Source organism: Nerophis lumbriciformis, linkage group LG13, assembly GCF_033978685.3.
Source record: "Nerophis lumbriciformis linkage group LG13, RoL_Nlum_v2.1, whole genome shotgun sequence".
Classification (NCBI taxonomy): domain Eukaryota; kingdom Metazoa; phylum Chordata; class Actinopteri; order Syngnathiformes; family Syngnathidae; genus Nerophis; species Nerophis lumbriciformis.
Genome location: NC_084560.2, coordinates 27041938 through 27057785, shown reverse-complemented (window position 1 = coordinate 27057785; position 15848 = coordinate 27041938). Strand labels below are relative to the sequence as shown.

General features: G+C 36.8%; 1 protein-coding gene across 1 annotated transcript in view; it reads right to left on the bottom strand.

The window, feature by feature from the left end:
• The window catches only part of LOC133613683 (immunoglobulin superfamily member 3-like), a 52640-nt gene that overhangs the window by 5026 nt on the left and 31766 nt on the right, over positions 1–15848 (bottom strand). Inside the window, exon 10 of the mRNA XM_061971395.2 lies at positions 5972–6161. Within this exon, the coding sequence (XP_061827379.2) occupies positions 5972–6161 (190 nt within the window). The remainder of the gene's footprint in view (positions 1–5971; positions 6162–15848) is intronic.

Here is a 15848-nt window from a genome sequence, read left to right as displayed (position 1 = left end):
ACAGGAAAAACACTCGCAAAGACAGACCAATGCAGAAAATACAGTGGCAGAGTCAGACCAACACAGGAATGACACTAGAAAAGACCGAGCAATATAGGTAAGACACACCAACATGGGGAAGACACTAGGAAAGACAGACCAACACAGGGAAGATACTAGGGAAGTTAAAAAAATACAAAAGTTGGCATAGTGAAGGGAAAGACAGGCCAATACAGGGAAAACTTTGGGAAAACAGACCAATGCAAGGAGAAACTAAGAAAGACAGAACCATACAGAGAAGACCATTAGAAAGATAGACCAATACAGAAATGACAGTGGCAAAGTTAGACCAACACAGGAAAGACACTAGAAAAGACCGAGCAATATAGGTAAGACACATCAACATGGGGAAGACACGAGGAAAGACAGACCAACACAGGGAAAATACTAGGGAAGTTTAAAAAATACACAGGTTGGCATACTGTAGGGAAAGACAGGCCAATACAGGGAAAACATTGGGGAAAAACAGACCAATACAAGGAGAAACTAAATAAGACAGAACCATACAGAGAAGACCATTAGAAAGACAGATCAATACAGAAATTACAGTGGCAAAGTCAGACCAATACAGGAAAGACACTTGCACAGACAGACCAATGCAGAAAATACAATGGCAGAGTCAGACCAATACAGGAAAGACACTAGAAAAGGCCGAGCAATATAGGTAAGACACATCAACATGGGGAAGACACTAGGTAAGACAGACCAACACAGGGAAGTAAAAAAAAATACAAGGTTGGCATACTGTAGGGAAAGACATGCCAATACAAGGAAAACATTTGGGAAAAACCGACCAATACAAGGAAAAACTAACAAAGACAGAACCGTACAGCGAAGACCATTAGAAAGACAGACCAATACAGAAATTACAGTGGCAAAGTCAGACCAACACAGGAAAGACACTCACAAAGACAGACTAATGCAGAAAAATACAGTGGCAGAGTCAGACCAATACAGGAAAGACACTAGAAAAGACCGAGCAATATAGTTAAGACACATCAATATGGGGAAGACACTAGGAAAGACAGACCAACACAGGGAAGATACTAGGGAAGTAAAAAAGATACAAGGTTGGCATACTGTAGGAAAAAACAGGCCAATACAGGGAAAACATTAGGGAAAAACCGACCAATACAAGAAAAACTATCAAAGACAGAACCGTACAGCGAAGACCATTAGAAAGACAGACCAATACAGAAATTACAGTGGCAAAGTCAGACCAACACAGGAAAGACACTAGAAAAGACCGAGCATTATAGTTACCGGTAAGACACACCAACATGGGGAAGACTCTAGGAAAGACAGACCAACACAGGGAAGATACTAGGGAAGTAAAACAATACAGGAAAGACACTCAGAAAGACAGACCAATACAGTAGAGACACTTAGAAAGACACAACAATGCAGGAAAGACACAAAGAAAGACAAAACAATACAGGAAATACACTAGCAAGGATACACCAAAACAGGAAAGACACTAAGAAAGACAAAACAATACAGTAGAGACACTTAGAAAGACAAAACAATGCAGGAAAGACACAAAGAAAGACAAAACAATACAGGAGAGACACTAGCAAGGATAGGCCAATACAGGAAAGACAAAAAGAAAGACAAAACAATACAGGAAAGACACTAGCAAAGATAGACCAATACAGGAAAGACACTTAGAAAGACAAAACAATACAGGAAAGACACTAAGAAAGACAAAACAATACAGGAAAGACACTAGCAAGGATAGACCAATACAGGAAAGACACAAAGAAAGACAAAACAATACAGGAGAGACACTTAGAAAGACAAAACAATACAGGAAAGACAGTAAGAAAGACAAAACAATACAGGAAAGACACTTAGAAAGACAAAACAATACAGGAAAGACACTAAGAAAGACAAAACAATACAGGAAAGACACTAAGAAATACAAAACAATACAGGAAAGACACTAGCAAGGATAGACCAATACAGGAAAGACACAAAGAAAGACAAAACAATACAGGAGAGACACTTAGAAAGACAAAACAATACAGGAAAGACACTAGCATGGATAGACCAATACAGGAAAGACACAAAGAAAGACAAAACAATACAGGAGAGACACTTAGAAAGACAAAACAATACAGGAAAGACACTAGCATGGATAGACCAATACAGGAAAGACACAAAGAAAGACAAAACAATACAGGAGAGACACTTAGAAAGACAAAACAATACAGGAAAGACACTAGCAAGGATAGACCAATACAGGAAAGACACTTAGAAAGACAAAACAGTACAGGGAATACATGAGCGAAGACTGACCTATATAGGTAAGACACTAAGAAAGACAGACAACGACATTGAAGACATGAGAAAAACATACCAATAAAGAGAAGACACTAGCAAAGACAGACCTATACAAGGAAGACACTAAGAAACATGGACCAGGCCCAAGGAGAGACAGACCAATACAGGGAAAGACAACGGACAAAAATAGAACCGAAACAGGGAGGTCATTGTCAAAGAAAGACCAATGCAGTGCAGCCATGAGTGCTAGTACATGGTTTGTGATAACATGCTCTTCTTCCGTCATCCTTCAATGTAAAAATGTCCGCTCTTGGCAGCCTTATCGCTAAGCAACTACAGCAAGCGTGTCTACAGGGACAGAGTGGAAGCAGTTTAGTGGGATGAGTCCATTACAACATGGCGTCACTCCACTCCGAATGGACTCCAAGCACTAAGGAATACACTTCTTTACCTTTTAGTTGGACGCTGACAGCTCCACTGATGTCCTTGGAAAATAGGCTTACTATATAAGAGCAGCAGAACAGACTTTTTGTATATTGTTGTTTATATTTGTTACTCCTCACTTTCATCCAGCAGCTGCTTGTGTCTCCATGGGTAAAAAATACAAAAATAAAAATAATAATAATCTATTCTGGAGAATGGATTCCTTTTAACAACACTCAATAAACGTTTGGGAACTGAAAAGACCATTTTTTTTAAAGCTTTGGCATCGTCTTACTGAAATAAGCAGGGGCGTCCATGAAAACGTTGCTTGGATGGCAACATATGTTGCTCCAAAACCTGTGTGTACCTTTCAGCATTAATGGTGCCTTCACAGATGTGTAAGTTACCCATGCCTTGGGCACTAATACACCCCCATACCATCACAGATGCTGGTTTTTAAACTTTGCGCCTAAACAATCCGGATGGTTCTTTTCCTCTTTGTTCCAGAGAACACGGCGTCCACATTTTCTACAAACAATTTGAAATGTGGACTCGTCAGACCACAGAACACTTTTACACTTTGCATCAGTCCATCTTAGATGAGCTCGGACCCAGCGAAGTCGGCGGTGTTTCTGGGTGTTGTTGATAAATGGCTTCCGCTTTGCATAGTAGAGTTTTAACTTGCACTTACAGACGTAGCGACAAACTGTAGTTACTGACAGTGGTTTTCTGAAGTGTTCCTGAGCCTATGTGGTCATATCCTTTACACACTGATGTCGCTTTTTGATGCAGTACCGCCTGAGGGATCGAAGGTCACGGGCATTCAATGTTACGTGCAGTGATTTCTCCAAATTCTCTGAATCTTTTGATGATATTACGGACCATAAATGGTGAAATCCCTACATTTTTTGCAAAAGCTGGTTGAGAAATGTTGTTCTTAAACTGATCAACAATTTGTTGACAAAGTGGTGACCCTCGCCCCATCCTTGTTTGTGAATGACTGAGCATTTCATAGAAGCTGATTTTATACCCAATCATGGCACCCACCTGTTCCCAATTAGCCTATTCACCTGTGGGATGTTCCAAATAAGTGTTTGATGAGCATTCCTCAACTTTCTCAGTCCTTTTTGCCACGTGTGCCAGCTTTTTTGAAACATGTTGCAGGCATCAAATTCCAAATGAGCTAATATTTGCAAAAAATAAAATTTTCCAGTTCGAACGTTAAATATGTTGTCTTTGCAGTCTATTCAATTGAATATAGGTGGGAAAGGATTTGCAAATAATTTTATTATGTTTTTATTTACCATTTACACAATGTGCCAACTTCACTGGATTTGGGTTGTGTACATGGAATATACTTATAAATATATATATATATATATATATATATATACACACAAAAAAATAAATATGACTATATGTCACTACAATCCCTTGTTACTCATGTTACATACACAAATAACGGTACCTCAAAAGCACTGTTTTGCCATAATTTGTTGCCACAAACAAATAATTTACCAGAAAAATGTTATACTTTAACGCAAAATAACACCACAAAAATTATAACATAAAAAATATATATATTTTGGCACAAACATTGGATAATTAAAAATACATTTAAAAAATACTCCAGTTTTGCAGCTCATAGTTGCCATGTATTGCCAAAAAATGGGCTGTATCTGTACACTAAATATTATATTGTATGACAGAAATGCCATATAATATTATAAAAATGTTATATTTAATGCTAAAATGCAATATTGTACGAGAAAGAAAAAGAAAAGGCATACTGTATGTGATGACAAGGCAAGCCCCTCAATTAAAAATACTGCTTGTGGAACGCGAGCTCCATCTAGTGGACAGATTTTTTATATCCCCTGAGAGGCCACAGGACAAAATACCATATTCTAAATCAGTGTTTTTCAACCACTGTGCCGCAGCGTGCGATATTGTCTGGTGTGCCGTGGGAAATTATGCAACTTCACCTAATTGGTCCCAAAAATATTTTTTTTGCAAATCAATAATTATAATCTGCAAATACTGTGCCATTTTCTCATTGTAGAACTCGGCTGTAGAACTGTGATCCCAATATGCAGACCACAGCGTGCAGGTAAAAAGGTATGTAACGCTTAAGCCAACAATGAACAAAAGGGAAAGGAAAAGGCAATGATGCTTAGGGATGGCTATGTAAAACAACAGTAAAACTGAACTGGCTACAAAGTAAACAGAAACAGAATGCTGGACGACAGCAAAAACTTGCAGCGTGTGGAGCAGAGACGGCGTCCACAAAGTACATCCGTACATGACATGACAAGCAACAATGTCCACACAAAGAAGAATAGCAACAACTTCAATAGCCTTGCTTGCTAACACAAAGCAGGTGCGGGGAATAGCGCTCAAAAGGAAGACATGAAACTGCTATAGGAAAACACCAAAATAACAGCACAAGACAAGAACTAAAGCACTACACACAGGAAAACACCAACAAACTCAAAATAAGGCACGAGGAGGACCTGGTGGAGTTTCATTTTTTAACGTTTTCTGCTGGTGGTGTGCCTCTGTATTTTTAAATGAAAAAAATGTGTCTTGCCTCAAAAAAGGTTGAAAAACACTGTTCTAAATAAGCAGCCATGGGGGACATCAATATATCAAAAACATTTTTCAGATGGTAAAAAAGATTTAGAACTGTTGCCCTCGACAAAGATATTTTTTTAAATAAATACTACAAAACTGTAATGAATTGGAGTGAAAAAACTACTGTACTGTAGCTATGGCCACTTGTTGCTAGGCAGAATTCACAGGAGTAGATCATGATTGTTCCATAAACTAATGGAAACAATTTTACATTAAAAGACTATTTAAAAATCTGAAAAAGTGTAAACCAGTTTGAACAAATATAATTAAAAACAAAAAAACAAATGATCTGGTGTGGCACTGAACCCTTAGAAAATAAACAACATTCCATTTCTACCGCTTGTTGCGGGGATGACCGGAGCCAATAGCAATGAAATAAACAATACAATTAATAATACATTTGATACGTGTACAGGAGGAAGGAGACGGCACTGACAGGAGGGGCGTCGTTAAAGCTCTATTTATTTATATATATACACTATATATATAAATAATAAATAATAATATTAATAAACAAGGGAATGGAGTGTGACTAAGCCAAAAGGGTGTGTATGTGTGCGATTATGTATGTGAATTAACTGTTGTGTGTTACCGGGAGTGGTGAGCACGAGGCGGGAGTCCAAGAGGGTAAAGCTGGGCCGGAGGTCCGTGAGCAGGCAGAAGGTCGGCGGCTATAGCGAGGCGTCGAATGTCCGTGTCCAGGCGGTAGGTCGAGATCCAAGAGGCAGTCAGGGAAGCGGGAAGACGAGACACACAGCTCGTGACGCGGCAACGCAGGTCTGCTGTTGGAACGACAAAGAGGACACGAGACAAACACGACGGGGGAGAAAACACAAGAGAGTGTGCATAGAGCATGACGTGTCGGCTTACTGTACAGGACAGGCAGCTATGTTCTGGCCCTGGATTGCAGGTTGTGCTGGTTTAAGAAGGCAGGTCTTCTAATCAGCTACAGATGCGTTCATTACTGGTGATTGATTGCAGCCGGAGATTTGCTCAGCGCAGCGCACACATGAATGCGCACTGAGGTGACAACATTCTGATTATTCTTAGTTTTATTAGACAACCTACTGGAGTGGTGCAAATACATTTATTAAAAAAAAAAACAACGTATGATACAATTCACATTTTCAGCAAATATATATATATTTTTAAAGCTGACACGATAAGACAAATTGAAAATAAAAATTACAAATAGCTGTCTGAAGTTGTGTGACGGATACAACTGAGCTGCTGAAGCGACATCAACACACTGGAGTGACAGGTGTACTATTATTATTATTATTTGTAAAATTAACTGACTTCTTCCTTTTCAACAGTCTTGTCTTTAAACGCCACTTTGAGGAATTGAAGGGTGAACTGTTTTGGGAAAACTATGATACGGAAAGCACTATATTGTGTTCAAAGTAATATGCTATATTTGACCATAACATGTTTTATTTCCATGCAAAAATGTAAGATTTTACCCAAACAAACTATCGTTTATATATATTATTCACACGTGAATAATGCTGTATAATAGAGTGTATTTATATTATTCACAAGTGAATAATGCTGTATAATAGAGTGTATTTATATTATTCACATGTGAATAATGCTGTATAATAGACTGTATTTATATTATTCACGTGTGAATAATGCTGTATAATAGACTGTATTTATATTATTCACTTGTGAATAATGCTGTATAATAGACTGTATTTATATTATTCACATGTGAATAATGCTGTATAATAGACTGTATTTATATTATTCACATATGAATAATGCTGTATAATAGACTGTATTTATATTATTCACATATGAATAATGCTGTATAATAGACTGTATTTATATTATTCACATGTGAATAATGCTGTATAATAGACTGTATTTATATTATTCACATGTGAATAATGCTGTATAATAGACTGTATTTATATTATTCACATGTGAATAATGCTGTATAATAGACTGTATTTATATTATTCACATGTGAATAATGCTCTATAATAGACTGTATTTATATTATTCACATATGAATAATGCTGTATAATAGACTATTTATATTATTCACATGTGAATAATGCTGTATAATAGACTGTATTTACATTATTCACATGTGAATAATGCTGTATAATAGAGTGTATTTATATTATTCACAAGTGAATAATGCTGTATAATAGACTGTATTTATATTATTCACGTGTGAATAATGCTGTATAATAGACTGTATTTATATTATTCACTTGTGAATAATGCTGTATAATAGAGTGTATTTATATTATTCACATGTGAATAATGCTGTATAATAGACTGTATTTATATTATTCACGTGTGAATAATGCTGTATAATAGACTGTATTTATATTATTCACTTGTGAATAATGCTGTATAATAGACTGTATTTATATTATTCACATGTGAATAATGCTGTATAATAGACTGTATTTATATTATTCACATATGAATAATGCTGTATAATAGACTATTTATATTATTCACATGTGAATAATGCTGTATAATAGACTGTATTTATATTATTCACATGTGAATAATGCTGTATAATAGACTGTATTTATACTATTCACATGTGAATAATGCTGTATAATAGACTGTATTTATATTATTCACATGTGAATAATGCTGTATAATAGACTGTATTTATATTATTCACATATGAATAATGCTGTATAATAGACTATATTTATATTATTCACAAGTGAATAATGCTGTATAATAGAGTGTATTTATATTATTCACATGTGAATAATGCTGTATAATAGACTGTATTTATATTATTCACATGTGAATAATGCTGTATAATAGACTGTATTTATATTATTCACATGTGAATAATGCTGTATAATAGACTGTATTTATATTATTCACATGTAGAAAATACCCAAGTGTTTATTGTTTATTGTGAGCGAACTGTGGCGCTGAATTTCCCCCAGGGATCAATAAAGTACTTTCTATTCTATTCGTTTACCACAAAAATGCCATCTTGAGTCCCAAAAATGTAATATTGTACAGCATAAATGTTAGATTGGGACACGAAACGCTGTGTTTCGACATAAAGTGCTGAACTGTACAACATTATACAGCACAGCTTGGTGCTAAATTGTTAAAGTGATAGCTTAACAAGACAAAACTAAAAAAATCAGTCTAAAAACAAAATGTTTTACTTTGTAAAAATACATTTTATTGATAAACTACATTTTGCCACAAATAGTTGTTTAAAAATATAATGCCATATAATTTGTAAAAAGTTACCACACATTTGCTATTTTACAGTATAACCCCATGTTTAAAAAAACATATTTTACTAGAAAAAGTGTGTATTATACCCAAAATGTAACAGTTTGCCATAAAACTGTTGTATATCTCTACATGCATGATGTAATAGGGAACACTTTTCCACAAAAAAAGTAAAATATTACTACATCAATGATTCTACCACAAAAACGATAAAATGTTCTACAGAAAATATATATTTTACTATGAAAGGTAATATTTTACCACAAACATGTTATATTTCACTTCATAAATAATATATTTTGCTACAATAAATTTACATTTCACAACATATATCATATAAATTACCATTTATATTCTACTACAAGTGTGGTTTTTACCCAAATCTTTTTTTTCAAAATATTCTATTTTTCTACATAATATATTCTGCCACAAAAATGTTATATTTTACTCCAAAAACTGTATATTTTGCCACCACAAAATGCAATATTTTTCTACAATATTTTATTTCTCTAAATCCTATAATTCACCGCAAAATATTTTGTCGCAAAATGTTATATTTCACTACACAATTTAGATGTTACATTTTACTGCAAAAAAACACGAAATTTTATATTTTGACATAAAAATGTCATATTTAACGACACAAAAATGTCATATTTAATGACGCAAATTATATATTTTACTATAAAATGTTATAATTTGCCAGACATGTTATATTTTCCTTCATAAATCATATATTTTGTCAGAAAAATGTCATCTTTCATGTCTTAAAATAAATTAATTTACCCCACAAGTATATTTTACCACAATACGTAATATTTTGCCACAAATAGGTTATATTTCACTTCACAAATTATATATTTTGTTACAAAAATGTTTATATTTCACGACATAAATGATATAATTTACCATAAAAATGTAAGATGTTACTACAGAAAGTGAATATGTGACCACAAAAAATATATATTTTGCCACACATAGGTTATATTTCACAACATAAAATATTCAATTTACCACAAAAATGTTACATTTTAATACATTCGACCACAAAATGAAATGATCAATAATGTAGTGACTCACTCGAAGAACAATTGTCCGTTTGGTCCGACTGACCAGGGACGTTTCCTGTTGATTTGGGTAAGCGCTCCATTTATGTCGGCATAGCTTGGCTCCAAGTTCCACATTCAAACTATCGGCTTCCGTCTGCTCCAACGTTTCACACTCTCTTCATGCTCGTTTCTATAACCAGCAGTCCATCCTCCGTATATTCAGCTTCAAAAAGATATATTTGTGAATGTTTATTTGTCCAAAAATAGTCGTCTTCGTTGTCTGTTATCGAGTCTGCCATGATTACAACACACTCGCATTTGTTTCCGGAAGTAGGAACACACATTTGTTGCTGGAAGTCGGAAGTGCGTTGCTATGGAATTGGAAATAAATGCGCTGAGGAAATAAGTTCTGGTAATGATTAAAATGAACACAATACAGCAAATATTGCACATATTACATATTGTTATGAACACCTCTGTTACTACATTATATATATATACTTACAGTGTGTATATAAAATGTTGATGGAGGGTTTTGAAGTTGTTTTAGAAGACTTTGAAGGCTACAGCGGTAAATTTTTGCAAGCGTTTTTTTTTTTTACCTTTAAAATCCTAAATTTTTTTTAAAAAAGACATGTGTTCTTGTCTCTCATAATGACTGTGAATAATAGGCGACATTCCAAAACAGTTCACTTCCCCTTTAAGTGTTATATAAGATCTACTTTATTATATGTGTCCATTCTCCCTTTCTGTCTACACGCAATAACTAAATAACGAAAGAGACTGGAATCCTTTGAGATGTGGTGTACACGTGGAATATTTGAAGTGTCTTGGAAAGAGAGAAAAACCAATGAAGAAGTACGAACAATGGCAAGAGGACACTCTTAATCAACATTATGGAGAGAGAACATTTTTTTTCCTTGGGCACACAATCAGACATAATCTGTCTCAAAGGGAAGGGAAACGGAAAGACTAAGATTCAGATGGGTTGATAACATCATGACATGGAATAATAAATGCTATCAGGACTGTAAAATAAGAGTCCTGAGAAGATGGAATTCGATGATGATGAGTTTTAATTTTATGAAAGGAAAGGACTAGAGATGTCCGATAAATGCTTTAAAATGTAATATCGGAAATAATCGGTATCGGTTCGGAAATTATCGGTATCGGTTTCAAAAAGTAAAATGTATAACTTTTTAAAACGCCGCTGTACGGAGTGGTACACGGACGTAGGGAGAAGTGCAGAGCGCCAATAAACCTTAAAGGCACTGCCTTTGCGTGCCGGCCCAATCACATAATATCTACGGCTTTTCACACACACAAGTGAATACTTGGTCAACAGCCATTCAGGTCACACTGAGGGTGGCCGTATAAACAACTTTAACAGTGTTCCAAATATGGGCCACACTGTGAACCCACACCAAACAAGAATGACAAACACATTTCGGGAGAACATCCGCACCGTAACACAACATAAACACAACAGAACAAATACCCAGAACCCCTTGTAGCACTAACTCTTCCGGGACACTACAATATACACCCCCATATGGCATGTTAAAAAAAAATAATGCACTTTGTGACTTCAATAATAAATATGGCAGTGCCATGTTGGCATTTTTTTCCATAACTTGAGTTGATTTATTTTGGAAAACCTTGTTACATTGTTAAATGCATCCAGCGGGGCATCACAACAGAATTAGGCATAATAATGTGTTAATTCCACGACTGTATATATCGGTATCGGTTGATATCGAAATCGGTAATTAAGAGTTGGACAATATCGGAATATCGGATATCGGCAAAAAAGCCATTATCGGACATCTCTAGAAAATACCATATTTTACTAGAAAAAATATTACTACACAATCCATATTATACCAAATAATTTGCACTAGAAGGCGATACCATTCCACAAAAAATTTATTTTTTAACTACCGTATTTCCGGACCATAGAGCGCACCGGATTATAAAGCGCACTGCCAATGAGCGGGTCTATTCAGGTCTATTTTCATACAAAAGGCGCACCGGGTTATAAGGCGCATTAAAGGGGTCTACATTTAAAACACTTCCTTGTGGTCTACATAACATGTAATGGTGGTTGTTTAGTCAAAATGTTGCAGAGATTATGTTTTACAGACCATATTCAGCACCTCCAAGTCCGAATCCATGGTTCTCGCCCGGAAAAGGGTGGTGTGCCATCTCCGGGTTAGGGAGGAGATCTTGCCCCAAGTGGAGGAGTTCAAGTACCTCGGGGTCTTGTTCACGAGTGAGGGAAGAGTGGATCGTGAGATCGATGCGGCGTCTTCAGTAATGCGGACGCTGTATCGATCCGTTGTGGTGAAGAAGGAGCTGAGCCAGAAGGCAAAGCTCTCAATTTACCGGTCGATCTACATTCCCATCCTTACCTATGGTCATGAGCTTTGGGTTATGACCGAAAGGACAAGATCACGGGTACAAGCAGCCGAAATGAGTTTCCTCCGCCGGGTGGCGGGGCTCTCCCTTAGAGATAGGGTGAGAAGCTCTGCCATCCGGGGGGAGCTCAAACTAAAGCCGCTGCTCCTCCACATCGAGAGGAGCCAGATGAGATGGTTCGGGCATCTGGTCAGGATGCCACCCGAACGCCTCCCTAGGGAGGTGTTTAGGGCACGTCCAATCAGTAGGAGGCCACGGGGAAGACCCAGGCCACGTTGGGAAGACTATGTCTCCCGGCTGGCCTGGGAACGCCTCGGGATCCCCCGGGAAGAGCTGGACAAAGTGGCTGGGGAGAGGAAAGTCTGGGCTTCCCTGCTTAGGGTGCTGCCCCCGCAACCCGACCTCGGATAAGCGGAAGAAGATGTATGGATGGATGGATGGATTCAAGCCGCTTTCTGACCCTCTCTGTTATGACCAGGTCGCATGGTGATGCGGGGTTTGTTCTCCCCGGATGCAAATCCGGACAAGACTTGAAGGTAAGGACATGATTTAATAGTAAATTAACACAAAACAGGTACAAAACAGAAAACAAACCAACGGAATAAGGTGCCGATCGCACCTGAAGCTAAGGGTACTACTTAGCACAGACTAGGGATCACTAGCAGGGGCTAGGAGACAAGCAAAACTGACGTAACAGTAGCGTGACGACTGACTGGCAAAGGCAGGCTTAAATGAAGTCAGTGATTACAAACAGGTGCGCGTCCGGAACACAAGAGGCAGGTGAAACTAATCAGTAGCCACGGTAACAAACTCAGAGGTGCATAAACAGGAACTAAAGGAGTCCAAAACCAACAGACAATACAAGTGACTCAAAAAACAGACTATGATCCGGGCAGCGGATCATAACAGTCTCTTCCGGATACATGCCTCCACTTCGACTGTGTCTACTCCCCGTCATCTTTGTTGTAGTTTTTAGCGCTTCCATAGCGAGTCTACTGACAGAATGAAGTTAGAACTGTACGCTACTTTGTATTAGAAATGGCAACAGCGGAGGAGGAATGAGGAGACCAGATTTGAGTTTTTAGGAGTGATTCTGGATGACGGTCTGACATGGAAATCTCTTATTGCACATGGACGGAAAAAGATGTCGAAGAGTATTTTTATATTAAATAAGGTAACATATGTGTTAGATTATAGGGCAATGCATATATTGTATTGTGCACTTATATTATATTGTGGTAAAATATACTTGTGGGTATACAGTAGTATACTGTATATCAGCTACTGTGTGGAAGTGTGGGGGAACCCATAGAAGAGTAACATAAAGGCATTGTAGCAACTACAGAAAAGAGCTATAAGGATTATTCATAAAGCAGATTATCTAGAACACATTGATTGATTGATTGAAACTTGTATTAGTAGATTGCACAGTACAGTACATATTCCGTACAATTGACCACTAAATGGTAACACCTGAATAAGTTTTTCAACTTGTTTAAGTCGGGGTCCAAGTAAATCAATGCATGGTAAAACAACACACTAACATACTATTTATTAATTCTGGTTTATTGAAACTACAGGAGCTAGTAAGGTTACAAGCATTATGTGTTATGTTTAAGGCTAAAAGAAAACATTACCAGCAAATTTACAAAAAAAATGTTTGTCATCACTTCTGAGAATGAAGAGCATAGAAGAAAAGGTCATTTCAAACATCAGTATTCAAGGACAACTTTAAAAGAAATGTGCATATCAGTGGTGGGGGTTAAACTATGGAATTCTCTTTACAATGAGATAAAAGATTGTAGAAATATATTACAATTGAAAAAAATATATAAAGACATGGACAGTTGTATGTGTTTACATTTTGCTTTATATTTATTACTTTACTTATTTTTTTGTCTGGTGAGGTGTATATTATTTTTTGTTCGGTTTGTAATTCATTAAGTTTTTGCACTTGTTTTTTTTTGTGTGTTTTCATTATATTTGGATGTATTTGTTTGGTTTGTATGCTTGTGAATCTGGGCTACCCATTAACTACTTGTTATGTTGAAGGGGGCAGGAAATATAAGATTCTCTTCATCCTGTTCCTTCTCAAGCATAGGTGCGTAAATATGTGTTTTGTTGTTAGAGTTTAATTGTCTATTGATCAAAAATGCCCATCAATGAAGGAGATAAATACACAATTAAAAGAAAAATGAATGCCCCGCAAAAAGAGGATGGAGAAAAAGGAGCTTATTGACTCTACAATATCAGATGGGTGCAAATGATCAGGACTTATGCAGATCCCAAATACACATCAGCATGTACCAATAAGAAAAGTTGGTTTTGCATAATAGGTCAAAACATAATGCCAGAGAATGTCTCCTAACAGGTGCCATTTCATACACACACCATAATAATACCTGTATGTTGAAGCACGGTACGTCTGACTATGGTAGCCGTAATGTTCGTCTTCGTAGCTTACCAAATTCGTACGCAAACTTTTTTGACCGATTTTTGAGCCCTGTGTGTAATGTTCTATATCCGCAATAAAACATCAATGTTTTGGTGTGGCTTGTGTTACGATGTGGTCGCATGTTTATGTGTGGGTTGTTCTCCCAATATGCAGATGGAACTACGGATGCAGTGTGCAGGTAAGAAAATTATTAATTGTCCATAAATCGTTCGAAATACAAAAAAAGCTAATGGAATAGCTAACAATAAAACAAATGGCTAAGCGTAGCTCAGGAATCCAGAAGTAATCAACTTCAGTTACGTGTTGCATGGAAGCAAATAAGACCGCTTTGGCGAAAAACCGGAATACGTAGCTCTCTGATTAGTGCCCAGGAGCAGGTGAGCATCCCGAACACTAATCAGAGGCCGGTGAAACTAATCAGCAACCATGGTAACCCAAACACAAACCCAGGGGTGCTGAAAACCGAACTGAGGTAGGCAACGGATCATCACAGCTTACTTACTTTTGTGGAATATTATTGCCTTCTTGCTAGCGTCATTTTTTAAACAGGCTGTCAACCTGCAGTCCACATGTATCTCTTATGTGTGACTGCCATCTACTGGTCACACTTCTCATTACATTATGTGCCAAATAAAAATCGCTTCAAGGTCACAACCAGAATTAATCCATACTAGGCACACCAGGTTACAAGGCGCACTGTTGATTTTGGAGTAAATTAAAGGATTTTAAGTGCGCCTTATAGTCGGAAAAATCAGGTATTATAAATGTGATCACTGCTGGCATCGCCATGGAAACATTTCCTGTCGTGAGGTTGGAAAAAGTGCTGGCTGAAAGAAGAAGAAGGCGCTACACCGCTCATGAAAAGCTGCCATGATTCAAATCCAAATAATTTGCCGGCAGTTACTGCTTCCTAATTGTAGTCTTACAATCACAAAATATGTTGTGTGTGTGTGTGTGTGTTCTTGTATTTCTACCCTTCTTGAGACATCAACAAGGAAAAGTACCTTCCATATGAGGACTGGTGAAAAATTTAGGACATAAATCATGGTCCCAATATGGAAAACCATTGCATCTAATAGAGAATGTCTAATTAGCACCCCTGGTGGTGAAATCTATCAAAACTAGGGTGGTCCCAAAAAGGAGGGATTTTTCAAATTGGCTGTGTGTCGGTTTTAAAAGTGCTCCCCCTCTGGTCAACATATGAAATAACAAGTGTGTGTAAGAAATTGAAATGCACCCCCATTAGCCAAAATTAAGTAAAAAATAAATAAATAAATATGTATACAGAGACATACTGTCATAACTTGAAG